General features: G+C 40.2%; 2 protein-coding genes across 3 annotated transcripts in view; one reads left to right on the top strand and one right to left on the bottom strand.

Annotated features, from left to right (window-relative positions):
* Positions 1-1420, top strand: part of FBXO11 (F-box protein 11) — a 104067-nt gene extending 102647 nt beyond the window's left edge. For both annotated transcript variants that reach the window (XM_067565109.1, XM_067565108.1), the window contains exon 23: positions 93-1420. In XM_067565109.1, the coding sequence (XP_067421210.1) occupies positions 93-222 (130 nt within the window). In that variant the 3' untranslated portion in view covers positions 223-1420. The remainder of the gene's footprint in view (positions 1-92) is intronic.
* Positions 1387-26832, bottom strand: MSH6 (mutS homolog 6). The gene is made up of 10 exons (XM_067565107.1): positions 26433-26832; positions 24489-24691; positions 21633-21802; positions 12737-15284; positions 10749-11020; positions 9957-10074; positions 6551-6640; positions 2509-2663; positions 2113-2312; positions 1387-1558 (listed from the first exon to the last, which is right to left on the bottom strand). The coding sequence occupies exons 1-10, from the start codon at positions 26681-26683 to the stop codon at positions 1480-1482; spliced, it is 4086 nt and encodes a 1361-aa protein (XP_067421208.1). The 5' UTR covers positions 26684-26832; the 3' UTR covers positions 1387-1479.
* Positions 26833-27394: the final 562 nt, after the last annotated feature.

Genomic DNA, 27394 nt, shown 5'->3' with positions numbered 1-27394 from the left:
TTAACATGAATGAATACTTCGGCTGAGCATCTTTACTGCTCAAACTTAAAGCAAGTTTAATTCTCCTACTGAAGATAATTTTTTTCTTGTAGGTTTTTCTGTGACTGTGGTGCTGGAACACTGTCTAATCCCTGTACGCTAGCTGGAGAGCCTACACATGATACAGACACACTATATGACTCTGCTCCACCTATAGAATCTAATACATTGCAGCACAACTGAATTCCTTTCAGAAAGAAAGTCCTGCCATTCTAATATCATAACTGTTAAACTTTTTTTTTGGAGGAGATTATACTTGCCCATTTCTGCAGAAAGAGACTGTATTAAAAATGGATGTGTAAGGTGTTGACACTATGGAGCTCAACCTACCAAAAAGGAAGTGGCAATATGTTGACTCAGGATAACAGAACTGGGCGTTTTAGCATTACTGTGTAAACAAAGACTCTTGAAGGGACAGAAGTGAAGAAAATAAGCTGCAATTTTGTACAGATACCAACTTCTGAAAAGCTGGTGTTTTTACAAGTAGCATTGAAACGCAGTCCAATTTGCAGTAGTACTATTCTGTAGACAAGCAGCATTCTTTGTTGCTGCCGTTATGGACATGGGTACCAATTGCTTTTGTAACATGGTAAAATGTGAGCTAGCACTTCTGCATTTCTTTTGATTTTTTTAACATTTATTCAGATTGAAAAATATGATTTTAAATGCTTTAATCTCATGTAGTTTGTTTTTAATTTCAAGCAAAAGAATCTTATTGTACTTGAATGTGTCCTGTTTTGTTAGCACACCTAGACTTGCTGTAACTGTACTCATGTCCCAGTATGTACGTTCTTTCTATGAAAGAGAAAACACTAATCTTAAATTATATCCAGCAATTTTTCTGGTATCCTTTGAAGAAGTTAAAATAATCTCCTTCCCTGCCCCAGCAATAGTCTGTACTCTAATCACCCTAACAAAAAGTGAGTTTTAATGAGACTTCCTAGGATATATAATGCACTATAAAACAAAGTACTCAAGTTTTGTGAATGAAAGTTTTACTATGTTTTAAAGTACACATTAGAAAGTCTCCTCAAAACAGTCTTGTATTTTACTCTGTTCATAGTTTTTTTTTGAACAGTCTGGACATTACTTATATCAACAGCTGGAAATCACAGCAATTTCCTGCTATAATGAAGCTGAGACAAGTATATATACAGCTCTATACAGTTTCATAGCTTTTTTCCATTTATGTGTATTGGTGACAGTGGGTAATCAACAGCCTGAAAGTGTATGCATGTACCATAACATCTAGACTTAATATATTGTGGAGTATTCAATAACCATTATGTAGAGGGTAGGTAAGAATTAAAAGGGTTTAATTTCCTAGGAAAGAAAATGGAAAAATGGTCATTTTTAAAAAATAAAGTTTATTAGATCATAATGTTGTCTGCATACCACCTTTTGTGAGAAAACCACCACTTGAACATTTGTTACTGTATCTTACAGATTATTGATCAGAGTCATCAGTTTGTGAACAGCTTCATCTCCTGCTGCATTTTCTGCCACCAGGCAAAGGTGCCTAAGGGGGGGGGGGGCAAGGAGAGGAAAAGATTAGTCCACATTGCTAAGTAACGTTCCTGTTTAGTAAAAGAGGTCCAGTAAGTTTTTTTTCACTGCACAATATACTTGCTAGGTAAATCAGTCTCCACCTTTAAGATAGATCATGAATTTGTCTGGCAGGCAATTACTCAAAATAAAGGGCTACACCCTCCTTTGTCTTCAGTCTCTCAACACTTAAAACTTCATTAGACTATTTTTGAAGGGGTGGTTTTTGAATGCCTAAGGAAGTGTTATTAGACTCCCCCACTTTTTTTATTCAGACAGGTGAGGTTTCATATTAATTTTAAATGTATTACTGTTTCTCTGCAGTCATGTAGCAAGCATCTCACAGTCCAGGGCAAACGACTTAAAATTACAACGTAGATGAACCCTTAACACTACTGTACTAAGAGAACGTGCAGCTCCTCCTAAGAGCCGTGAGGAAACCCTCTGCCACTTCTGATGTGCTCTAGCCACTTAAACATAGAGAGGTAACACTTGTCTTTTTAAAAATAAATTCAAAAAAGAACTTACCTAAACAGTCTCAGTGAAAGTGTAACTTTCTCAAAATCTCGTGCTTTTCTGTGACCTTTCTGAATAACTTCCTCTGGAATATTAGCAAGCCTTGCTGCATTAAAGCCATAGCTTTTAGGACAAGCTCCTTTAATGAATTTATAGAGAAAGGTAATAGTTTCCTGGCTTGGATCTTCATTCTCATTTTCAACCATACATGCCTAAAAAAAATCATAAAAGTAGTTTCAGTACTTTTAGTGTATATATAAAACATTTCCTTCTCTCAGGATATCCTTTTTGATTGCTGGTAGAAAACTGAAGCTCTATGCACATTGTGGAATATGGCCTACCACTAAAACCCACACTTCCCAAAATGCTGTAAATACCCTTCCTTGAAGTTTAACAGTTTGTACATACCATATGGCCCAGCTGCACAGCAGCACTGTGTGAATAATCCTCTACTAACGAATAATAGTGTGTGGAAAACAGTGTGCGACACTTTATATTTTCTGCAAGTTCTTTAACAACTGCACTTGCTATAGCTGTACCGTCAAAAGTAGCTGTTCCTCTACCTGTAAGAGAAGAAAAACCTTCATACATCCAGAAAAGTGGAACAGACCTGCGTTCATAAGCACTAAGCAAAGTATGAATTCAACCCTGCATTTAAAGGGATAATTTAAGCCAGATTCAAGTTATTTTATATATTATTGAATGTAGAGCCCACTAAATTACTAACAGCTTGTCTGTGCAGGGAATCTAGTGCTAAATTACATTGTGAATTTACAGCACAACAGTATTTCCACACTAAGACCTTGTCTAAACTACAAGTTATGTTGGTATAATTTATGTCATTCAGTGATGTGAATAATCCACACCCTTGAGTGATGCAAATTATACCAACCTAATCACTGGTGTAGACAGTGCTATGAGCAGAGGAGAGTTATTAAGCCAATGGGTGAGCTCTCTCCTGTCAGCTAAGAGCATCTTCAGCGGAAGTGCTGTAGTGTACAGATGCAGCTTAAGGCTTGATCTATGCTACAGAGTTAGGTTGGCAGCTTCAGTCCATCTAATTATATTGGTAGTGTCTAAAGCCTTGCTCCTGCAGATGTAAAAGTGCCCTACAACATAACTCCACCTCCACAAGAGGCATAAGTAGGGCTTATAGGGGTGTAGCTAGGGTGAGTATCGGTGTAGACAGTGCAGGTTACTTACATCAGTAGCTGGCTTTCATTCTTATCAATGTAGAGCTGTGAAATTGACAAGCAAGCCAGGCTCCCAGCTCTGGCGGTCACCCCAAGCCTGGGAGGGAGCTCCAGCTAGAGCTCAGCTGTCCCGAGGCTCCCTGTGGGGAGCTTGGCAGCTGCACTCCATGCCTGGAGCCCAAGGTGCAGCCATGTGCAGAGCTCGAGAGCCTGGGCTCTCAGCCCTCCACCCTGTCCCTCAAGTTGGTGGAAGCGCTCCTGGTGAGGACATGCACCAACAGAAGAAGGGTAGTGTGGGCACACCACTACAGCTGTAAGTTAACTGAACCTAGGTTGATAGTGTAGACATACCCTAACTCTGTAGACACTTACTCTGCATTCAGAATTTACAAGTGTTTACAAGTCCATTCACACTAAGGCAGGATGTGAATTTAAAGTACCACAGTTGTTTGATTAAGAGGAAAAGTGTACAAGAGATGTCAAATGTTTCATTGTTTGCATGGGTCTTTCACCCAGCAATAGGGAAGAGATGCATCTAAAAAACAATGGGGATTATAAAACCACAAACTGGCAGGGGCAATCCAAGGCAGCTAGTTTTACCTAGTGTTAACTAGTGGAGCTCTCTCTCAAAAAGGTTAGGAACCACTGAACTAGTCCATCCCTGACAGGTGGCTGTTTTTAAAAGCCTCCACTGTCAGGAATTCCACAACCTCCCTTGGAAGCCAGCACTTAAATTATCCTTTACGCTTAAAGATTAACCTAAATCTCCCTTGCTGCAAACTAAACCCACTGTTTGTCCTAACTTCAGGGGACATGGAAAACATGTTGTTGGTCAAGTGCTGGTCCCTATGTGGATTCTAGATGTGGGTTGAAATCCAGATAGGGACCACACATCTCAAAGAACCATCAGTTTCAGTAAGTAACCACTCTATCACTGTCCTCTTTAACATCCCTTAACATAGCTGAAGACTTATCAGGTCCCCACTCAGTCATCCTCTCTCAAGACTAAACAAGTCCACTTTTCCTAACCTTTCCTCATAGGTAAGTGTTTTAAACTTTTAATCATTTCTGTTGCTCTCTTGTGGTCTCCAGCTGAAACCTCATCAGTGTGGAGTCAAGTTGAAAACTTACCTCCCATGTCTTACATATATAACAGTCCTGTTAATGAACCCCAGAATATTAGGTTGTTTTTTTTGCCATTGCATCACAGTTAATTCACATTCAGTTTGCATTCTACTATAACCCGATGATCCTTTTCACCTGTACTACTACGTAGCCAGTTATTCCCCATTTTGCAGCTGGGCATTTGATTTTTCCTTTCTAAGTGTAGAGTTTTGCACTTGTCTTTAATGAATTTCACCTTGATTTCATACCAATTCTAATCCTGTCCTTCCAAGTGCTAGTAACCCCTTCCATCTTAGTGTCATGTATGTATGTAAATTTCATAACCACACACTCTGAACTCAATGAAAATACTGAATAATACCCAACCTAGGACTGACTCGTGTGACCTCACTAGATGCCTCCTCCCAGTTTGAAAGCAAGCCACAGATAACACACTGAGTACAGCCTTTCAACCAGAAGTAATTGATGGTAATTTAATCTATCACATTTCCCTAATGTTCTTACAAGAACACCATGTGGGACGTGTCAAAAGCCTTACTAAGAATCAATATAACAACTATAGCTTCTCCACTATTCACTAGGCCAGTAACCCTGTCAAACAAGGAAATCAGATTGATTTGGCACCCTTTGTTCTTGACAAATCTATGCTAGCTATTCCTTATAACATATCCTCTAGGTACTTACAAATTGTTTAATAATTAGTTCCAGTAGCTTTCTAGGTATCAGTCTGACTGGTCTGTAATTTCCCAGGTCCTCTTTGTTCCCTTTTTAAAGATAGGTCTCTGTTTGTCCTTTTTCCAGTCCTTGGAACCTCACTTAGCAGTTTTCTTGGAGAACTCATGGAGGTTAACAGTTCCAAGGTTGCTTAGTGAGTTACTTAATGTATCATGGCGGATGAATTTCACCATGTCCTGCTGACTTGAATATATTTAACTTATCTAAATAGTCTAACCCATTCTTTACATATTTTGGCTTATGTTATTTACCCCACATTGTTAATACTAATTGTGTTGTACGTAGTCACCATTAACCTTTTTAGTGAAGACTGAAGCAAAATAGATATGAAACACCTCAAACTCTTGATACCAATTAACTACTTTTCCCCTCCAAGGAGAGGAACTATTTTCCTTCATCTTTCTCTTGCTCCTGCTGCATTTAAATTACTTATCACCTTTTATGGTTACACATACACACTTTGTGCCTTAACTTTTCTTTTGTCCTACATGCTTATTCTGTTCTTTCCATCTAAGCAATTCATTCATGTTTCCATTTTTGCAGGATTCCTTTTTGATTTTCAGATCACTAAAGAGCTCCTCATAAGAGTTACTAGCTTCTTACTATTTTTCCTTTGTCAGGATAGTTGGCAGTTGCAGATTTAATATTGTCCCCTTGAGTTGCTGCCAGCTTCCTGAAGTCCTTTCTCTTAAATTTTCTTCCCCTAGGACCTTGCCTACCAGTTCTCTGAATGTTAGTCTGCTATTTTGAAATTCATTATCTTTATTCTGCTGCTCACTCTTTTCTTTCCTTAGAATAATAAAATCTATCATTTCATAATTAATTTAATCTAAATTGCCTTCCACCTTCAGATTTGCAACCAATTCCTCCCTTGTTGGTCAAAATCAAGTCTAAAATGGCTGTCCCCTGTTATTCCCTCCACTTTCTGAAACAAAAAGTAGTCCCCCAAAACATTTCAAGAACTACTGGAGATTGTGTTCTCCTATATTACATTTTCAACAAATGTCTGTGTAATTAAAGTCCCCCATTAATATCAGGTCTTGTGTTTTAGATGTTTGTTCTAGAAATGCCTCATCCTCTTCCTGATTTGATGGTCTATAGTAGACCCCTACCATGATATCACCCCTATTTTTTAACCCTTAGTCAAACTTTCAACTGATCTGACTCTCACCTCCTTCTGGACCTCAGAATAAGTGATACATATTCTTGATGAATAATGTAACACCACCACTTTTCTCCCCTCCCTGCATTCTTGAACCAGCACTACCTCTCTATACCAATATTCCAGTTATGAGATTTATCCACCAAGTCTCTGTGATGTCAAATCATAATTTAGCTAATGTACTAGTACTTCGTTTTCCTGTTTATTCCCCATACTTATAAAAGAGCTTCAATACCTAGTTCATCCACAAGCACAAGGGAATGCTCTGTTGCATGCTGGAGTATGGTGGAAGTCTCACTCAGCTCAACAAAAAAGGTACTCTCTCCTAAAAAAGGCAAAAACAAAGCTTCATTTAAAACATACAAAGGTTTTGCAAAGGCAGGCTCATACAGCTCAACAATACAACATTTATTCGCTTGCTGGAAGTTTCCAGTTTAGTCTGTGACCAGAGATTTAGCAAGAGCTATAGCTGTTGTTGCAAGATCATCGGACTAGGAAAAAGCTGAGTTTGAGTGTCTTTTCTATCAGATAGGGGAACACACATAACTGAGTGAAGACTGGTAATAACTAAAAAAACAACCCTGTTTGTACATGACTCCTAATGTAAAAAAGTGAGTAGGAAAAAACCTGAAGTCCTTTCTGTGCTAGATGAATAAGTGGTAAATTAATGAAATGGTGACAAGAACCAATAAAGTTGAGCAAATCATGAGGAAGGAAATATTAGACAAACGTTACAAACACCTCTAATTCCACTTACTAACATTTAGGGAAAAAAAAGCCTTTGTTACAGATTCCAGTTTAAGATGATAAAATTCAAACATCCCAGAGATTCTCCAACAAAGTAAGAAAAAACTAGGCTTGGAATTTATTTCTAAAAGTAGAATACAAGCAGAAGTAACGTATTTCAGACCTTCATCACAAAATGTTATAAAGCCCAACACTTTAAAAAAAAAAAAATCACATGTAAAGAATTTAAGGATATGACAACAAAATGCATGGCCTGTTTCTCAACAGGAAGGTCCTTTTCTCAACATTTATTTCTAGCACCTTCTTTATTCACCTGATTAGAATTCTGAGCTGACAAAATAGGAAGTTCCACGCATGCAAGACAGCAGACTTTGTAGAAGTTATTTTTAAATGGTCAATTAAACCAGATATAAACTTAATTTTTCCCCAGCTGGGGAAAAATCCCATAGATGTATTTAATTTAACCAGCAACTCTTCTCAGGCTTCAGTAAAATTTTGATACAGTGGAAGTTTTCTTTGCAGACAGAATTACCTGAGGAATTTTGAATACTTGCTGCTGCTTTCTCTCTTCAGGCCTGCTAACAATTCTCCTTCCACTGACTGCCATGAAGCTGTTTTCTCTCCTACTTAAATGTTTAAATGATGTTGATGGTCCTATTTCCAAAACTAGCTCTCATTCAGTCTTCAATATTGCTTCTCATATGAGAACTGTATGCATTAACTGTATGTGCGTATGTGGTATTCTAAGACATGTGGCTCTGATTAAGGGAGGTGGAGGGGGGGGGGGGGGAACAGTGTCAAATGCCATGGTTTCTCTAGACCACATCTTTTAGATAAAATGACATTTTTGCAAGAACTTTTAAAAACCCAGTATACATTGTAGAGCTAAAAACCCACTCCAACACAGTATATCACTTCCATGACTGCAAAGAAATACCGTGAAATTTTTACACTTTACTTGCCCCGTATTATATCTTAATACAAAAAATCATCTACTTGACACTGAAGTACACATGTAAAAATATTTGTACTCAATACCTGAATACTACAAAGCAAATATTACAACTTATGACTATGAGCCCTGGAATTGAGAGGCTCCAGAGGGAGCTTCTATTCTAAAAATAGAATAGACTTACAAAGAAATGGAATCATGCAGGAAGTAAGGTCCAAACAATGCTTTCTTGTAGACCATTAAAAAAAATCCTCTACCTATAGGAATTACAGAAGAGATCACCCCTTGCTGTGTTTTAATTCAAACACCTAGTTTCCCAGGCTGTCTCTAAATTGGGACCTTCTAATTTTGTTTTAAGACAATATCCATGATTCATAACTAAATTCACTCTCTTTTACATTAACGTGGCTTTTGAGGCTCTACAGTAATAGTGGATGAGCTTCTAGAACGAAAGTTTATAAACTTTTTAGAATTAGAATCAGGTAATTCTGGAAGATTATACAGAAAACAGATCAGATATAATAGAAAAATATTCTAAGTGAATTACTGGAGCAAGATTTCAGTGTGCAACCATCAAACAGACCTAGTGCAGGCAGAAGCCTATGCTGTTCTAGAATATGCAATAAGAGTGGTTTAATGTACATACAAGCCTTAGCAATTCAAAGGTGCCTTTCCCACATCCCAGTCTTATCTCAGAAGGGTCCTGTTTGACCTTCCTGGTTGGACATATCTAGAGCTGAATTATATTACCCTACTCCAATCCAGAGAGAGCTGCTGGGTAAAACTTGCTTCTGAAACCAGGAATAAACAAATTTCTTTCTCCATGAACTTGATATTAGATGCCGTAGAAAGCCTTCCTGCTACAATCTAGTAGCTTGTGCAGTTTCTCCACCCCAGGGAAGAATGACCTTTACTAGTAGCCCACACAAGCAGTTCCTATTCAAGGCACTAGCAGCCATTTCAGATGGTTTAAGACTCACCCACAATCCCAAGCAGCTGCAGCTGAGTGCGATAAGTGACCATTCAACACAGCAGTTTTTTGCAAACCTCAGGCTTAGCTCCACAGCAAAGGTTTGGTCTACTTCCACTTCCTGCTTGTGGCCTATAAGCAGTCAGAGCTCTAACAGTATCTCAGGCAGATGGATTATGAGGCCACTGCTTTTATTACTATATGCTTATGAAGCTCTAAGTCCTCACGTCTCTACCTCCTGACACACATCCGCCCTACAGTCAGCTACCATGCCACCCCTTATATTGCTGCTGGGCAATCAACCTCTTCTACCCTGGCTTCTTTCTCTTTCCGTAAATAGACGGCTAAGAAATCTATTAACTCTACTTTTCTCCATTCTCTGAATGAGATGGACTCAGGGACAAAAGGTGACATTTTGACATTAAGAACCTGGACAGCAGTCTTCAGAAGCCACACTGTTCTGAATATTTATGAGGCAGATGATGTTCCTGTAACAGAATCTCATACCACAAAAGTCTAAGAAGCAGCTGACTTTCTCTGTTCCAATGTACTTGGAAAAGGGTATTCTAACTGGACCTGTCATCAGCTGTTTAACTTCCAGAAAGATAGATACCTCAAAATTTGTCTCCCAATGGGGATTCCAATTTCAAAAGTAATCAAGAGTGTGAGTTATCTTTGTCTCCCATCAGACATAATGGGCAAGCATGTCGAATAACCAAATACAAATGTGGTCCTGTTTCTGCTCTGAAAGCCACATCTCAGGAGACAGATGTGAAGAAGTGCAGCTGCCTAGCCCTTTTAATACAGGATGATGACACACACAGCTTCAGGCCTCAGACTTGATCCAGTAGCAAGAGTAGAATTATATTCAAACGTCTGGATTGATAGAGAGCCACAAAGTGAATCATTTGAATCTACTCACGTATTTTTAGCACCTACTCAGTTATATATTTGTACGATTAAGGAACTCACCTGACATAATTCTGTCCGAAGCACCTAGTCTTGTGAATACTCTGTCAATAGGAGTAAGCCTGCAAGCTTCAGCAGGTACATAGCATCCCAACTGAGCCATTACCACCAAAAGGCCAGCCTGCAGAACAAAAAGAAAAAGCATACTACTGTCCAACTTCTCTCCTCCCATATGCTTGACCTGGTGATTTAGTTCCACAGCAAGAACAAAAAAAAAAATCAAACTACATCTTCCCTCTCTCCTTGGCCCACTGATGCTATGTTACATACCAACTAGGGATACAACACTGTCAGACCTCAAGCTAAGTAGGACCGAACCTAGCTAATAATCTGACAGAGATCGCTGAAGTAACAAAGAACTGTAGGAACTGGTGTTGGCAATTCAGTACTCCCTCCCGCACATAACGCCAAAGTTAATATTGAATCAATATCCCAGTATGCCAACAGAGGTTGTGAGAAGCACCCTCTATCCAATTAAATGAAGTCCTGAGCCCACCTGCAATTTATTAAAGAATCTCTGCCACTTTTCCTGAGAACAAGAGTATTAATCCTTGTTTCCCTGGCTAAATTCTTATTGACAGATTACATCCTTCTTATGTAAATACTTGCTGCATTTTCAACCACAGAAAGTATTTTTCACTTTTCAGCCAAACTACTGAAGTATTGCTGTAAACTGTCAAACTGAGACTACATTCCAACCTGGAGGTTTAAATGATGCATTAATAATTCTTTGATGTAATGCTCTTTAGTGCCCTGGAACAAAAGTTGTTTTAAGTAACCATATTTCATAGTCACCTGTCTCATTAGTGTAGATTTGCCACCCATGTTTGGGCCAGTTACTAAAACACAGTAGGCTTCGCTATTGCGGTCTTCATCTTCATTCTTGGAGCCTATCACAATATCATTAGGAATAAAATCATCCCCAAAAAAAGTTTTTGTAATGCATGGATGGCGTGAACCTTTAAGCTCCAAAAAGGGTGGAGTATTCTGTTCTGGAAGTAGAATTACAGGTCGGCACAATGGTCCATCACCTTCTTGACTATAGTTAGCGAGACACATCAAGACATCTACAAAAGTTAGAAAAATTCCAATTAATTGTAATTATCCACCATTCCTGTATTCCTCATTGTGCACATACTAGCTGGGCAGAATTTCTAAAAAGAGATGATCTCTCCCTCTTCTAAGCAGATTCCTCTTACAAACCTTTAATACATTAGTAGCACTCATGCTTTCTGAAGTGGAGGCTATATGTAAAGATTTTATATTTCCCACCCACTTGATTTTATTGGAGTCTGGTCAGAAGTAATTTCCTCTATTGGACATCACTTTAAATAGAAGTGCATTGTGCATCTACCTTATGGTTTGGTTAGAAGGCAAAAACTCAAATACACAAGCAATATATATTTTTATTTAGTGCATCTTGCATTAGCTTTCCCTTGGGTTCAGACAGAAAACTAGGGAGAAAAATGGCTTCCACGACAAAGAATTACTTCATAGCAAAAAGGGACTGACAAGATTTTCAGCTATATTGCTTGAAATTTATTAGTTTTAAAATATTAATCTGTTTTATCAGAGATGGACACAATCAAATCAATGTTATTTCAGCCTAATGCATTTCACAGTTGGAGTTGCCATGGTTCTAACATTAATGCATGGTCACAAGAACTGTGCACTTCTTAAATGTGAGTTTTCCACTGCCCCATGTGGGAGAATCCTTCTTTTTGGCAAGGGCCAGGTGAGCAGGGACCATATTCCAACAAGAACTATTGGTTCCCAGTACCTGTATTCATCAGGCTACCTATTTTAGGTGTCCTAAAAATGGATTTTGGTGATTAGGCACCCAAATTTTAACATTTAGCCCCAACTGCTCAGCATCTTCTGGGAAGGGAACAACTGCTCGCCCTCATGTTCAGGGTGTGGCTGCCTAGACCCTTCTCCCAAACCACCCACTCCCAGAAGATATTACTGGCCTGCCTGCCCTCTCCCACAGCATGAACCCTAGCCTTTATTTCTCTTCAGAGCAGAGATATCCCAGAGTGCTCCATACTAACAGAGAATTCCCAATAGGCACAGCAGTACTTCCTGTTCTGCAGATGTGGAAGGTGAACACAGCAGATAACTTTGGGAGAAAAGAGTTAACAGTAGATTTGAGGAAGCTATCTTACTGGCCTTCATTCCAACCCGCACCCTTCCTTTTCAAAAGAGAAGAGAAAGTAAGGTAGGTAGGTGGTGGTTCAAGTCATTCAGGAGTAAAGGTAGTGGGCTTCGCCCAATAAAACAGCTAAGGGGGAAGGAGGAGGATTGTTGGCTTTGCCTGGCTAGAATTTTGCTTCCACAATAAAAGCTGGAAGCCATTAAAAGTCTACATACTTTCATTAGGAATTTTTTGCACAGCAGTTGTTTGTATGTTTTATCTCTCCTTGAGGGCAAGCTGCTAATCTGCATTTAAGATTGCTAAATGTGCTAACTGACCAGGCTATATTGAACTTTTGGGAGGACATAACTGGCAATGCACACACCAAATGCAATATGAGGGGAAGGCTCCGTGATCCATTGCTTCTCCTGTTTAATCGCATTTGAGAAAACAGTCACATGGCTACTTCTCCTTTTCATCCCAAGGTCAAATGTAGTGGTCTAACACTGCACTCACAATTTAAGTGCAGAGTAGCAGCTGGCTTTTCTGTAGTTTTAGTTTGTCCACACCAGACTTCTTGGTTTTCAGTACTATCAGATAATATTTTTACTAGCTTGACAAGCCATTTACCAAAAAAAAAAAATCTTACCTAATACAGCAAAGCATTCCACTGCTGTTTGCCAGTCTTTGCTATTTTTATCAAAATTGTAGAACAGTCTCCTCATACAGTCTTTCAGTGCTGCATCTCTCCGTTCTTCAGCATTGACCATCTCCGCCAGCATCTTCTCTATCTCCTTGGTCCAGTAACGTTTATAACCCTTTCTGGTGGACTTCAATTCATATTCCTCAGGCAAATTATGTGATATTGCATTTTCTGGGATTTCCATTTGGTAGCGGTTTTTGCCTGCCCCCCAGTACAACATGGCTTTGAATCCAAGCCGTTTGCGTTGTTTATCCAAATACACCCGAAGATTCTCTTCGATATCCGTAATATCCTTTAGTGCTTTATCATAATCGGGGTCAAACCCAGCCTTTGGAGTGATCACTCCAGTCTTTCGAGCCTCATTATGATCAAAAGCAGTATCCCATCTTTTAAGTTCTGCACTCAAGTCTGGGAAACGGCCCTCTGGATTTTTAGACTTCCGGGTGACTAACTGCTTAAGTATTTTAGATTTGAAATCAGCAGCAATTTCTTCCATAATACCTATGGTCTCAACCATTACTTTAAATCCTTCCAGCGCAGACAAGAAGTCAGTGATCTTTTTTTTGCTGTATCTCGTTTCTTCATAAAAGATAGCCCTGTGGTCTGGATGAGTCTCATTTTTAAGTGATGATCCAATACTGTGAATTTTGCTCAGGAGCCTTTCAAGGTCTGGAAGTTTCTTCAGAAGTTCACTAACTTCAAACATTTTATCAGGAACTGCCAGAAGATCTTCAACTGCATCCAAACGATCATTGATAGAGTGGGGATTACAGAGAGGTGCACATACCCACTGTTTCAGGAGTCGCTTTCCAAAGGGGGTACAACAAGTGTCAATCCTTTCCAGTAACGTACCTTCTGTGGTGCCAGTAGTTCCATTCTGCAGGATTTCCAAGTTTGTTAGTGTCACCCCATCCAGCACCATCCGCTGATTAGTTTTAGCAAAGAAACTTCTTGATCCTTTAGCTTTTACAATATCAATGTCTACAGGAACATACTCCTCAAAGTTTGCCTGAGATAAGAGCTCCAGGTCAATGAGGCATTTCTTGAGGTAGAAGACACATCCACCAAGAGCTGACAGAGCTAACTCACAGTTTTCACCAGGAGTAAGACCCAGAGAGTCACTTTCTGACGTCATGGATTTGATCACAGAAGGTAGAATAAACCCATTATCAACATTTTGCTTATCCTCAAAGTACCCCTCTTCAATTAGAGTTTTCAGTGTTTTAGATGCATTCCAGAACTGGGAGCCAGAGATCAAGCCTTCTTGCATGGATGAAGACAGCGAGCCTTTTAATATCTTGTGTGTGTCTGCAGAGAGGTTTCCCTTCTCAAACAGGATCTGCACAGGAGTGTAGTGCGCCACCAAAGTTCTAAACCTTGAGCAGTGGCGGTCATCTGGAAACTGGCCCACATAAAATTTTCCCACTGATGTGTCAACAAAACAGACACCATATGCGCGGCGGTGGCCAGAAGAGTCTTCAACTTTTTCTTTTACACAGAGAAGGTATTTGTTAAGGTTTTCAGAAGGGTTGTTATCCAGAACACTGTAAGTCTGTGTCCCTTTGGTAATTATCCTGCATATTTCTCTGCGTACAACCCTGTCAAACTTTGTTGGATGGGCCAGGGATCTGCAGCGTGCTTCCATCATCTCAGGAGTCTCTGTCTGCTCAACCCGGACTACTTTGTACCCCTTCTGTACTAAAACATCAGAGAATCTGCCAAATGCAATTTCTGGAAAACCTGAATGGGCCCAAATACCTTTCATAAATATCAGTCCCAGCTCATTTACACCAGTAACTGCATCCATATGATACAACTCATAGAACTTCCCAACTTTGTAGAAAATTACAGCATCAAAGTTCTCAGACTTTAGCTGCCACCACTTCCGCATTCCTGGGGTACACTTGTTAAGATAGTCCTCTGGCACATGGAGGGTACATGGGTCGTAATGAGGATCATTTTGTCGTCTTCTACATCCGTCTCTCTTTTTCCCTTCCTGCAGCCATTCAAGTTTATCATGTTCCCATATAGTAGAACTGCAAACTCCTCCACTGCTAACATTTGGCTGAGATTCAAAGTTTTCAGGCGCTGCGAAAAAGGTCAGCCTTGACTTGGTTTCTAATGAAACAGTTACTGCTCTTTTGGGCGTTTCAGGAAGGTCATTTTCCAAGCTATTTCTTTTAGTTTTGCTGTCAGCTTCTCTCTTTCGTTTAGTAGGGACTTTCACAGGACTTTCTGCATCCATCTTTGTGTCTGTCTCAGAGCTTGCAGATTCACCTTCACCTACTCCGCTGCTTGCTTCATCGCTGCTTGCTTCATCTTTAGCATCGGGCTTAAACTCTTTGTCTGAACCTTCATTGTCACTGTCAGAGTCCACCACTCTTCGTTTTTTGGTTTTCCCACCACTTCTCCACTGGCTTGCTACCAACTTTTTTTTTTTCACCTCCTCCTCACTGTCATAATCTTCACTGTTGCCTGAAGCACTTTCACTAACCTGTTGGAAAACAAAAGGCAAACTGCTTAACCAGCTACAAGAACAGGCTGTGTACAGCACAATGTAATGAAACACCACAGCAAAAAACATCTCTGAAAACTTTTGGTAATACATACAACTACACCACTTTCTGCAAGACTGGAAAAGTTCACCCCTAACACAACTCTGCAGAAGATAACTTTAAAAAAAATTAATAAAAGCCAAATTTTACATGCAATCACCATGATTGTGGATGCAGTTACATAACTGTGCATGCAAATTACAAGAATCCAATTATGAAACTCTGAACTTGTTATGGCACAGAAATCTAAGGTTCTTCCTTCCCATCCCGCTCAGTTAACTAAGAACATTCTATACCAAAAAAGCTGTCTGGGGGACAGGGGATGAGAGTGGGAAAGGGGAAGACGACAGAGCAAGAAGCAGCCAAAAGGGCTTACCTAATGAAGTTTGCTAAGGGCAGCTGAATGCCTAAAGCTATCTTTGAAGGCAGCAATAATCCCTTAGTGCTATTCTTTACAATGGTTTTGTCCCATGATATTTGGGCATAACAATGGCCATACTGGATCAGAGCAATGGTTCATCAAGCCCAGTATCCTTTCTTCCAACTGTGGCCAATGCCATTGAAAGGGAAATGAACAGAAAAGGGCAATTATCAAGTGAGCTATCCTCTGTCATCCAGTCTCAGTATTTGGCAGTCAGAGGCTTAGGGACACTTATAGCAAGGGGTTGCATCTCTAACCATCTTGGCTAATAGCCATTGATGGACCTATCCTCCATGAACTTACCTAACTCTTTTTTGAACCCACTTATACTTTTGGCCTTCACAACATCCCCTGCCAATGCGTTCCACAGGTTGATTGTGTGTTGTGTGAAGAAGTACTTCCTTTTGTTTGTTTTAAACCTGCTACCTATTAATTTCATTGGGTGACCCCCTGCTTCTTGTTATATGAACGGTTAAATAATACTTCCCTATTCACTTTCTCCACACCATTCATGCTTTTATAGACAGTCCCAGTCTTTAATTTTTTTCATATGGAAGCAGTTCCATGCCCTTAATGATTTTTATTGTCCTTCTCTATATTAGAATTGGAAAAAAATATGTCTTTTTTGAGATGGGGTGATCAAAACTGCACACACTATTCAAGGTGTGGGTGTACCATGGATTTACATAAAGGCATTATAATATTTGCTGTCTTCTTATCTATCCTCTTTCCTAATGGTTCCTAACATTCTGTTGCTTTTTTGACTGCCACTGTACATTGAGCAGATGTTTTCAGAGAACTATCCATGATGACTAAGATCCTTCTTGAGTGGTAACAGCTAATTTAGAACTCCATTTTGTATGTATAGTTGGGATTATGTTTTCCAATATGCATTACTTTGCATTTATCAACATTGACTTTAATCTGCTATTTTGTTCACCCAGTTTTGTGAGATCACTTTGTAACTCTCAGCAGTCAGCTTTGGATTTAGCTATTCTGAGTAATTTTGTATTGTATGCAAATTTTGCCACCTCACTCTTCATAAATGATCTGAAGAAGGGGGTGAATATGTTGAACAGCACTGGCTCCAGTACAGTTCTTTGGGAGAATCCAGCTGTTATCTCTCTCCATTCTGAAAACTGACCATTTACTTCTACTCTTTGTTTCTTGTCTTATAAACAAGTTATGATCCACAAGAGGACCTTCCTCTTATCCTGTGACTGCTTACTTTGCTTAAGAGCCTTTGGTGTGGGACCTTTTCAAAGGCTTTCTGAAAGTCCAAGTACACTATATCAACTGGATCATACTTGTCCGTATGCTTGTTGACACCCTCAAAGAATCCTAATACATTGCCTGTAATTGCCAGAATCGCCTCTGGAGCCTTTTTTAAAAATTGGTGGTACAGTAGCTATCCTTCAGTCATCTGGTACAGAGTCTGATTTAAGTGATAGGTTACAAACCACAGTTAGTAGTCTGCAATTTCATATGCGAGTTCCTTCAGAACTCTTGGGTGAACAACATCTGGTCCTACTGACTTATTACTGTTTACTTTATCAGAATTGTTCCAAAACCACCTCTAGTGACACCTCAATCTGGGACAGTTCTTCAGATTTGTCACGTAAAAAAAAGCCTCAGGTGTGGGGTTCTCCCTTTTATTCTCTGCAGTAAAGACCGATCCAAAGATTTCATTTAGCTTCTCTGCAATGGCCTTGTCTTCCATGAGTGCTCTTTTCACACCAGTGGCAGCACTGATTGTTTGGCAGGCTTCCTGCTTCTGATATACTTGAAAACTAACAGCAAAAATGTTTGTCTTTTGCTAGCTGCTCTTCCAACTATTTTTTGGCCTGCCTAATTAAACCTTTACACTTGATTTGCCAAAGTTTATGCACCTTTCTTTTTTCCTCAGTAGGAACTGACGTCCAGTTTTTAAAGGATGCCTTTTTGCCTCTAACCTCTCTTTTGTTCTAAGTTTTAGCCATGGTGTCACATTTTGGTCCTCATTTGACAATGATGCACTAATTTTCCATTTTGACCATCTTTTTGTTATTAATAAAAGATGGAATTCAGTCATTTCTTAAAATGATCTTTTTTTATAGTGTTAAGAGATGCCAAACTAAACTTATGTAATCTGATATTCTATGGAGCATACTGGACTCCTCTTCTTTTGCATCAACAACAAATTAATCAAATTCCATGCTTGAAAGGTCTTCAATCCCAGATCATATAGTCAACATTATACATCTCTGTAAGGCCTTAGGCAAAGCCCTGCATAAATCCAGGCAGAACTAATGAACACTGATGAATTTGATCTCTCCAAGACCTTGTCTTTCTCCTGCTTATATATTTAAGGATAAATCACAATTAGAAATCTAATTCTTATTTATCCTATTTTTCAAAGACAACTATGGAGAAATGAGAGGAAAAATGGTCCAAGGGTTAAGATACCTGCACAGAAATCTGGTTCAATATACCCTGCTCTGCTACAGACTTGTGACCTTGGGCAAGTCACAATCTCTCTGAGCCTCTGTTTCCCATCTGTAAAACTGGGGTTACAGCACTTCGCTACCTCACAGAGATGTTGTGAGGATAAATACATAAAGGACTGTAAGATTATCAGAAACTGTGATGATGGGGGCTATACAGACACGTAAGATAGACAGAACAGGTAGGCTCAAGACACTGAAAAGATAGAACAAGCTTAAATTTATTAACTGAGGGAAAAGGGCATAGCTAAGTCATCAGACTGGACCTACCTTCCCTGGCTACAGATTACATTATTTGGTCTGAAGCCACTCAATTATGCCTGACCCAGAGCAACTGGGCTAAGCAGGAAGAGAAGCATAAGCCTGCTCAGCACATTCAGCTATTGTTTAGCAGTTACACAGCAAAAGTGCTGGAGGAATAAAGATCTGAAGCAGCTCCCTTTCCCCATGACTTCAGCTGGCCAGGGGGCTGAGCATCGACAAAATGGAGGCCCCTTGCTTGGTTTTCATTTTAGCAATCCAGCTGCAAGGTGGGCTCTTCCCGCACATGGTGGCTGCTTGAAACTGTGCAATCTAATTGCAGTTTAAGGCTATAAAACTCACCAGTCAGCAAACCAAACAGCACTCCAGAGCTTAGTGAATCAGCAAATTTAGACAAGGTCACATACCAATTAATTATAGCTATGACAAGTGTAAGAAGGTAAGTCCCATTTCCTAGAAGCCTGGATAAAAGTAACATTAAGTGGACACCCTCTCAAAACCTAGTCAATTTCAAAACAATGAAGCAGAAGTAGTTTCAGGTACTCCATCTGCTCAATCGTTCCCCTGCCAATTTTGATTATTTACACTACATTTTCTTTAACACTTTCTTCTTCCCTGTTATCTGAAAGACCCACATACATAGCAGGGGAAATGTGAAACTGATCAAAGTGCTGTCAAAACACACAAAACAAAAACTGAAGACTTCTTTTTAGAATCAGAGAAATGTAGGGCTGAAAGGAACCTCAAAAGGTATGTCCACACTGCAGCTGGAAGGTGTGACATTCAAGCATAGGCAGAAAGGTGGAGCTAGTGCGCTAAAAATAGTGTGGAAGTTGCAACACTGATGGCAGCTTTGGCTAGCCACCCAATTCCAAACCCACTGGGTTTGAGCTGAGGCAGCCTGCTTGAGCCAGAGTCAGTGCTGCAATGTCCAACACTGTTATTGTTAGCTCAGCTTGATCTAGTGTGCTATCACAAGTCTGTTTTCCCCAAGCTGGAAATCACACCTCCCAGCTGAGGTAGGATTAAGTATCACACCTCCCAGCTGAGGTAGGACCCACCTTGACATATATTTATCTAACCTGTTCTTAAAAGCCTCCACTGACAGGGATCCCACAATCTCCCTAGGTAACCCATTTCCTTTATTCTTTCCAGTTAATTGTAATATAAGTGAAAGGGACATTGTCAACATTGCTTAACAATCTAGTGATGCATGTCTATTTCTTGAGCGGAGCATGCAGCTACTGTACGATTAGCAGTCTAAGCCAAAATTTGCAAAAATGAAATTCATGTTTAAGCACCTACATAAGTGGTCTGATTTTAAGCATCCCCTCTTTTTTATTAGTTTGTGGGCAGATGTACTTTTGTCTGTCCCTCTTCCCCACAAACAGAACATTAAACCAAATTTTCTTCTCTCCAAGTTTTCAGTTATTGAAAATTCAGAGCTTGATCAAAACCACTAGATGATGTTTTAAGTAAATACCATACACATTGTAGTGGAATTTTGATTTACCTGTGACTACTCATTTGTATTTACTATTAATGCCACATGATATGTTACACATGGACTGCACTAATAAATTACATTTCAACAGCTAAAACAGCCATGAATAATTATAGACTAGGTCCCTTTTCAGATTTACAAATGCAGACACTGCATGGTCCATGATTGTAGAGCTCTTCAACATAAAGACCTTATATCCCATTAATTTCTCCAATTTTTAATCAATGCTTCCACGTAACCACCTCCACATTTCAAAACATAAGTTTATCATGGCCATATAGCACTTATATAGCATCCATCATTCGCAAAAAGCTTCAGAGGTGGGTAGATGATATGCCTGTTTTACAGGGGCAATGGAAGCACAGACTGGCTAAGTGAGACTTACTCCAAGTTACACAGTCAGGAAGCCAATGACAGAACAGGAAACAGAACCCAATCTTAAGACTTCTAATCTAGTGCCCTAACCACCACATCCTGCTCTCTGAGAACCAACCTTCGCAGTGTGGTGTAGCGGATAGAACACTGCAGTAGAGCTCAGGAATTCTGGATTCTAGTCCTTGCTTAGCCATTGGCCTGCTGAGTGAGTCTGAGGTAGAGAGAGGTGAAGTAACTAGCCATTCCCCCATCTGTCAAATGGGCATAATGGTATTGGCTTCCTTTGTAAAGCACTGAGATCTACTGATGAAAAAATTCTATATAAGAACTAGGTAATATTAATTATGGGAAGACCTGCCAGACCAACCTCATTGCTGTCTCCTCACCACAACCATCCACCATAAACACAGCGTTATTATTCATAGGGCTAGGAAAGTTAGCGATTTTATTTTGTCTTAAGAACACATTGCAAACTCATTTTGTATAAAATGTCTGTGTCTCTACCTGTATCTGAGAGAAGGGGGATAAGGTCCCCCAAACTCCTGCTGAAGTGGAACCCAGCTGATTGTTCCTGTAAATTCTGGCTATGTTTTCAAGGTCATTTTTGCAAAGAACTCACCTAGAAGGTTTTGTGTTTGGTGTTTTAAATTAAACAATTTAAATTTAAATTTAAACATTTAAATTAAAATGAAAGCTGTGACTGAATGTAAAAGAGAATCTTCAGAGTCTATTAAGGAAACCAAACTGGACATGGGCTGAGATGTAAAGTATTTTCATGGATTACAAACTGGCCAGGAGACATGAGTATGAACCAACATATGATTTTCCACATGATACAAATTCATCAGTGGGGTTGCCTCAAGTTTCTGCAATAAGACCATTGTTCCATATTGGCAGTTTGTTCCATAACTGCTCACTATGCTGTTTCTTGTACATTCTTCTAAAGTACATGGTACGGGCCAATATCAGAGACAGGACACAAGATAAGATGAGACACTGGTCTGAACCAATTTGGCAATTCATCTCTTTCCTTTGCTTCATTCCTCAACAGTAACAATATACAGGGATGCTATACTTTGGGTATTAAAAGGTTTCATTAGAACCCAAATGATTTCTGGATTACTCCTGATTCAGAAAAAAGGGATTATTTGAGAAAGCACAGGGCAAGATAACATATGCAGGCTTTTTCCCCGGTTCTAACACCACCTCTGCAATGAGATCACAGTAAACAAAAAAAAGTTACCTCCATCTCTTCCTCATCTTCAGCATCTGAAGGTTCATTGCACACTGCCAGCTCAAGACGCTTAGTTTTATCTTTGCGCATAGCATCATCTGCCATTTCCATTGCTCTTTTAATTTCAGGCTTTGGGCTGTAAAACATACCTCCCCTCTGTGTTTCCCTAACCGCAGAGCCTATGAAACATGCAAATAACTTGTCAGAACCTGAAGCAAAGTCTAGTACGAGGCCAGTCTTTCACTGTAGATGCTCACTCTCCACATTTAAATAAATTATGTTCAGACCACTAGTATCAACCAGCATTTTTGAATCACAAGTCCAATGTAACAAGTCCAATTTGAGATTATTCCATCAGACTGGATTTAAACATGTACATTTATTTGTTTAGCATGAAGGGGGGAGAAGGGAGCAAGACTTGCCTGTGAGAATTAGTCTGTATACCTGTCCAGTAAAATGTGTATCTAAGGCATGAACTCTGAAGGAGTCTTACTTATATTTCTACAACTGATTAGTCTTGGTCTGAACATTTATCCAATTCTAAGACAAATTCTAAATACAGAAAATAGTTAATTGCAAATGCTATATATGATAGTACCCGTCATGGTTGAAAAATGACAACATTTTACATTGGCAGCATGAAAGCTCAAATTGAGGCCATGATCTCGGAATCGGACCTACTCAAGCAGACCCTTACAACTTTTACTGTCCAAAATTCAGCGTGTCTGGTAAGAACAGTCTTAACCAGCAGTAAAACAGAATAGGAAGTGTTTTACAATTATTAGGGCCAAGTATCAAGACTGGAAAAACTAAGCTAAAAAATTGCTCATTACTCTTAAATAAATTTTTCTGAACTTGTAAAAATATTTTTATTTTATTATTCTAATTGTGTTGCTCCTGCAGTACAAATAATCAAGGCCCATTGTACTAAGCATTTTACAAACACATAGTAAGGAACAGTCCCTATCCTTGAAAAGTCTACAATCTACAAGACATTTTCCAGTCATTTGGCCCCTAGTACTGTCAGTCATAAATATCGTACTGATGTTACAAGGTCGCTAGACAATACAAGGTCAATTTTTTAGTTTAATTACACAATCACCTTGTTTGCATACTCATTTGTGTACACCCAAAGGCCAATTCTGATCATCTGAAGGCATAAGGCAGGTAACAGCGCATGCAATTTCACACCTCTAGTATGCCCAAGTTATAAAAAATGTGGCCCCTAGATATCTATAAAGTAGATTTTCAGAAATGTAACAAAAGGAAATATATGCAACTCATCTACCTAGCTCTGTCAAAGCAATTTCAAGAACTGTATTTATATTAAAAGGCAAAAAAATCTTATACCAATACCTATTTCTTTACCTTTTAGATATTAGATATATACACTTTACAGCTTGTCTTGTGTTAACCAAGTTCCTTGCAGGAGACTCAATGTTTCAAGATATTAAAAATGGAAATTTCAGAATGATATCTTATTTTTATCATTTTATTTTAAAAGCTGTTGACTACTTATTTGCTCCTTTCTGTATGTAAATTGAAAAATGCTATTATATAACTATTTGAATTTATTTTTTATGGGAAGATGTATAAAAATTACATACAGAAGATGTAGATGCAATACACACCAACAATTATATGTTAAATAATTGGGCAATTTTCATTTTTATTAAGCTATATTTATAACAGGTATATAAACAAAGGAATACTTTTAGGGAGGTGCAATGTATTTGAATGTGTGTGAATGAAAAGATGTAACTACGAATATTATTACTGAGAGGTAAATGTGAATTAAGTTCCTACTTTGAATAATTAAGCACCTGTCTAAATTCTGAATGGCTTCATTGACTTAGCACAATCAAGTCCCATCATCTATAACTCGCATATCAATCTTGACTAGAAATTGATAAAAGGACTTACCAGGGATCCTTACTTTTATATTGATATCAAAATTACATGGCCAAAATAGGTTAAATTACTGCAGTCATAAGGTTTATTGTGATAAGATACTGATTTGTTGATTCTTGATAAAGTCTTAGTATGCTATATTCATTCTTCGAAACAATATAAACACTTTTTTAATCATCTCTTTTCTTTAGTTTCTAGTATTACCATAGCATATTCATAACATATGAATTTAGAAGAAATCAAGTACTTAGCTAAGCCAGCCAAGATCTTAAGGATCACCAGAACTGTCATATGGTTAACTTAAATTACTTAATCAACGTATGTCTAATCCTACGTTTAGTCTATTGTTCTCAGACAAATGGCAATCCTTGAGACCTCCCAAGGTCCATCAGCAAAATCAGAGAAGACCAGGCTTGACATTACTGATATATCTAGAATAACAAAACAAACAGGAAAACCACTTTACAAAATATATATTTTCTATATCTAGAAGAAGCAAAAAAGGACAACCTCTCTTTTTTTAAAAGCCCTTTTAGAGCAATAAGTTCCCATTGTTAGTTTTGGTTTCCAATTATAAAAGTTTAATATTTATACAGCATTTTATATAGTCAAAAGAAGGCAGTGTTTTCTCCCCATTTTACACAATGGGAACAGATTTTCCCCAAACAGTAAGTCAGCAGAAGAGCCAGGAAAAAAGTTCCTTGGTCCCAGGCCCATGTTTATTCCTGTAGACCACAGGTTTTCAATCCGCAGCCCAATCAGCACACAGCTGTGGCTCATATGACATCCTCAGGGCCATACAGTTAGTATATATATATATTGTGTGAATGCAACCCACATAACACACAGAGAACTGCATACACGGTCCACAATGGTAAACAGGTTGAGACACTACTGTAGATCAAACTGCCTCTCTCCATTTCCCTTTTCAGATATTTAAGTTATGCTTCTTACCTTTATATGGCTTTAAGTATTTAATGCTAACCCAGCCCCTTGCTGGGCTGTCATCAAAAAACTGTACATGTACACGAGAGGATTTCCCTTTTGCTCTGACTAGCGTTCCTTCAGTTGGGTGGTTGTATACAAGACATGGCCACCAGGGATACCCTTCCATCTTGGCCCAAACCAAGTCACCAGGTGAATAATCACAGGAGACACTACAGGAATAAAAAGAGACAGAACTTGATTAACAGCTTAAAAGTCCCCAGTCTTTAAGTCAGTCCCTTCATAATGGTTATAGCACCACTTCCAAGTCAGATTATTTATAACAACAGAAGCTACTGGAGAGACTGGATTGATTTCAGTGGGTCTTAGGGGCTCTTGAGTTAACAGAACTTTATATTCTATATGCAAACACTTTTATTTAACAGAACCTGGTTCTTACACTCCCAGATCTCTCTAAAAACCCAGCAGACTACTTCTGAGGTGTAAAAATACCAGACATAATTTAGCTAAGAGGGAAAATCTTTGGGAACAGATTTTTCAAGAGTGATAAGCACCCACAATTGAGACCAGATTTTTAATAGAGCTCAGCTCTCATTAAGACACCTAAGGGAAGTGACTTGAACTTTCAAAAAACCTCAGCAGCCAACAGAAATAGAACTGCTGGATGCTAAGCACTTTTGAAAAGCTGGCCATTATTTTCCAATTTTTTAAATCAGCCAGAGCTGGACTCAAGTGCTGATTAGCGCAGATGTTGTAGCATGTATTAAGACATCAGCCAAACAAGCGAGGATATTCAGGAAAGATTAACTAGATGCTAATTGATTCACCATAGTTTCTTTAAGATAGAAAAAAAATTCTCCACAAACGGCCCATGACACCATATTCAATATTTCTTTGAACATGAGTTACACTATCTGTTGTGAGAAATGGTTTCAAAGCTGTTTTAAGTCTTCTCCTTTCCCCCCCAAAAGACAGTTTTATTTCATCTATACTATCAATGTATTGTTAATACTGGCTCATTACTGACAACGAGGCAGTTTCAGTGAAAATGGACCTTCTGTATTAAAAAAAAGAAACCCCACACTTTTTCTGAAACTGGTGAGATTACATAAAAGGATTGTGTGCGCCACTGTAAATTTGCACATTACTAAGAATCTGGAGAATTATCTTTAACAGCAACATTATAATAATTATACATAAGAAAAACTATGTTAAAAACACTCAGGTTCCAAAGTTAAGCACTCCAAAGTTAGGAAATGCCAGAATTACGTTGCAACCTCAACTAGGCTCCTTGTGTGCATGCAGAGATGATCCCACTTTATTTCCACAGCACCCTCACCTCCTTCATTCAGCACACAGCATGGACAGCTATTCAATGTTTTGTTTTCTCCTTGTTCAGTGTGTGGCTCTAGGCTAGGTCTACTCTACAAGTTTACATGGGTGAAATTACATTGCTCCGGGGTGTGAAAAATCCAGCTGCCCGGCCTACCCCCCCAGTGCAGACAGCTGTATTCAAACCCTGCTGTGAAGGCTGAATTAAGTTCTTCATGGGCTTTCCTATGGGGCTTCCCACTAGGCTACCTGAGTGCTTGACAAACATTACTGGGTCTGCAAACACCCCGTGCTGCGAGGTGAGGGGGTGTTTTACACGTGGGGCTGAGGCACAGATAGTCTGTGAACTTGCACAAGGCTTCAGGGCGCCGCCACTGACCCACCCCGGCTCGGGCACCGCCTAGAGCGGCTACAGGCCGGGCTAGAGAGGGCAGCTGGTGGGGCTGAGAGAAACCACCCAACCGACCCCTTCCCGCCCCTCCCCCCGCCCGCGCGCCCTTCCCACCGCCGCCTCGTGCCCCCGCCGCCGTCAGCACCCCTCCCGCCAACGGCCCCGCCAGGCTCCTCGTGCCCCCAACGGCCCCCTCCCCCCCGCGTGCCCGCCACCTGCCCGGCGGTTACCTGGGCGACCGGCCGGCCTTGGCTCGCCCCTTCCCTTCGTCCTGGGCCTCGGCTCCGCCGGATGCTCCTGCCTGCGCCGCGCCAGCGCCTCTGCCGGGATCCGGGGCGGCCTCATTCTCCGCTGCCTCGCGGGAGGCCCAACCCCTGCGCCTCGCGGCGGCCGGCGGAGACGGGGATGGGGACGGGGACGGGCTGGCGCCAGGCGCCGGAGCCTTGGGGAAGAAGCGGAGCAGGGTGCTCTGCCGAGACATGGCTGCGGCGGCGGGAACCAGCGAGCAGCTGCCGCTCGCCCAAAGCGGGCAGAGCAGTCCGAGCGCGAAATCCCCCGCTGGCTCCGCCTCTGCCGGGGGTGGAGGGACCCGGAGGGGCCGGGCCGCAGGCCGCGCCTGCCCAGAGCCGCGCCAGCCCAGCGCAGGCCCGCCCCTGCCCATACGAACGGCCGTTATTAGGCGCTACATTATTAATCTAGCTAATGCTTCACGGCCCCGCTCCTCTGTGGCAGCCTGCACCTTACCAACACTTTGCAAGCACCCCCAGCTTCGATGCAATGCAGAGCCCCGCACCCCGCTCGCCATCCTGCACCCCGCAGATGCCACCCACTTCCCTGCAAGATAAGTTACCTGCGACTCAATTGAACAACCGGTGCAGCAAGGTGGGTCTAAATTAGGGTTTTAACAAGGCCCCTAGATTTCTGCAGCACGCTAGAGTGGAGTAGAGGGGGTGCAGGAGAGTGGAGACCTCGCCGCAGTTTCAGATACATTAAAAAAGGAAGGCTTTTATTGCATTAAATGTGAGAGTGGATACTACAGTGAGTGCAGTGTTCACTCTGCTATTTCTTTTTTAAGTAAATTACATTTATTTTATGTTGTCTTCACATAAGCCTGGACTGCAAAGACAAATGTCCAGTCTGGGCACCCAGGATTTGTTTTCAGTTAGTTGGTGAACTTGAGAAGCTGGGATTT

This window comes from Emydura macquarii, unplaced genomic scaffold (assembly GCF_026122565.2).
Source record: "Emydura macquarii macquarii isolate MOO-44397 ecotype Brisbane River unplaced genomic scaffold, CSIRO-AGI_Emac_v2 contig_2676, whole genome shotgun sequence".
NCBI lineage: Eukaryota > Metazoa > Chordata > Testudines > Chelidae > Emydura > Emydura macquarii.
The sequence above is the reverse complement of the archived record's forward strand: the minus strand, read 5'-3'. Positions and strand labels throughout refer to the sequence as shown.

What these genes read in the sequence shown, in the direction of transcription:
- MSH6 (XM_067565107.1), bottom strand. Translation starts at nt 26,683, where the DNA reads ATGTCTCGGCAGAGCACCCTGCTCCGCTTCTTCCCCAAGGCTCCGGCG. An exon ending in TTCGGACAGAATTATGTCAG is followed by an intron (nt 6,641 to 9,956) that starts GTGAGTTCCTTA and finishes TGCCTTTTTTAG; the next exon opens with GAGAGAGTACCTTTTTTGTT. An exon ending in TGTGCTTGTGGATGAACTAG is followed by an intron (nt 2,664 to 6,550) that starts GTATTGAAGCTC and finishes CTTCTCTTACAG; the next exon opens with GTAGAGGAACAGCTACTTTT.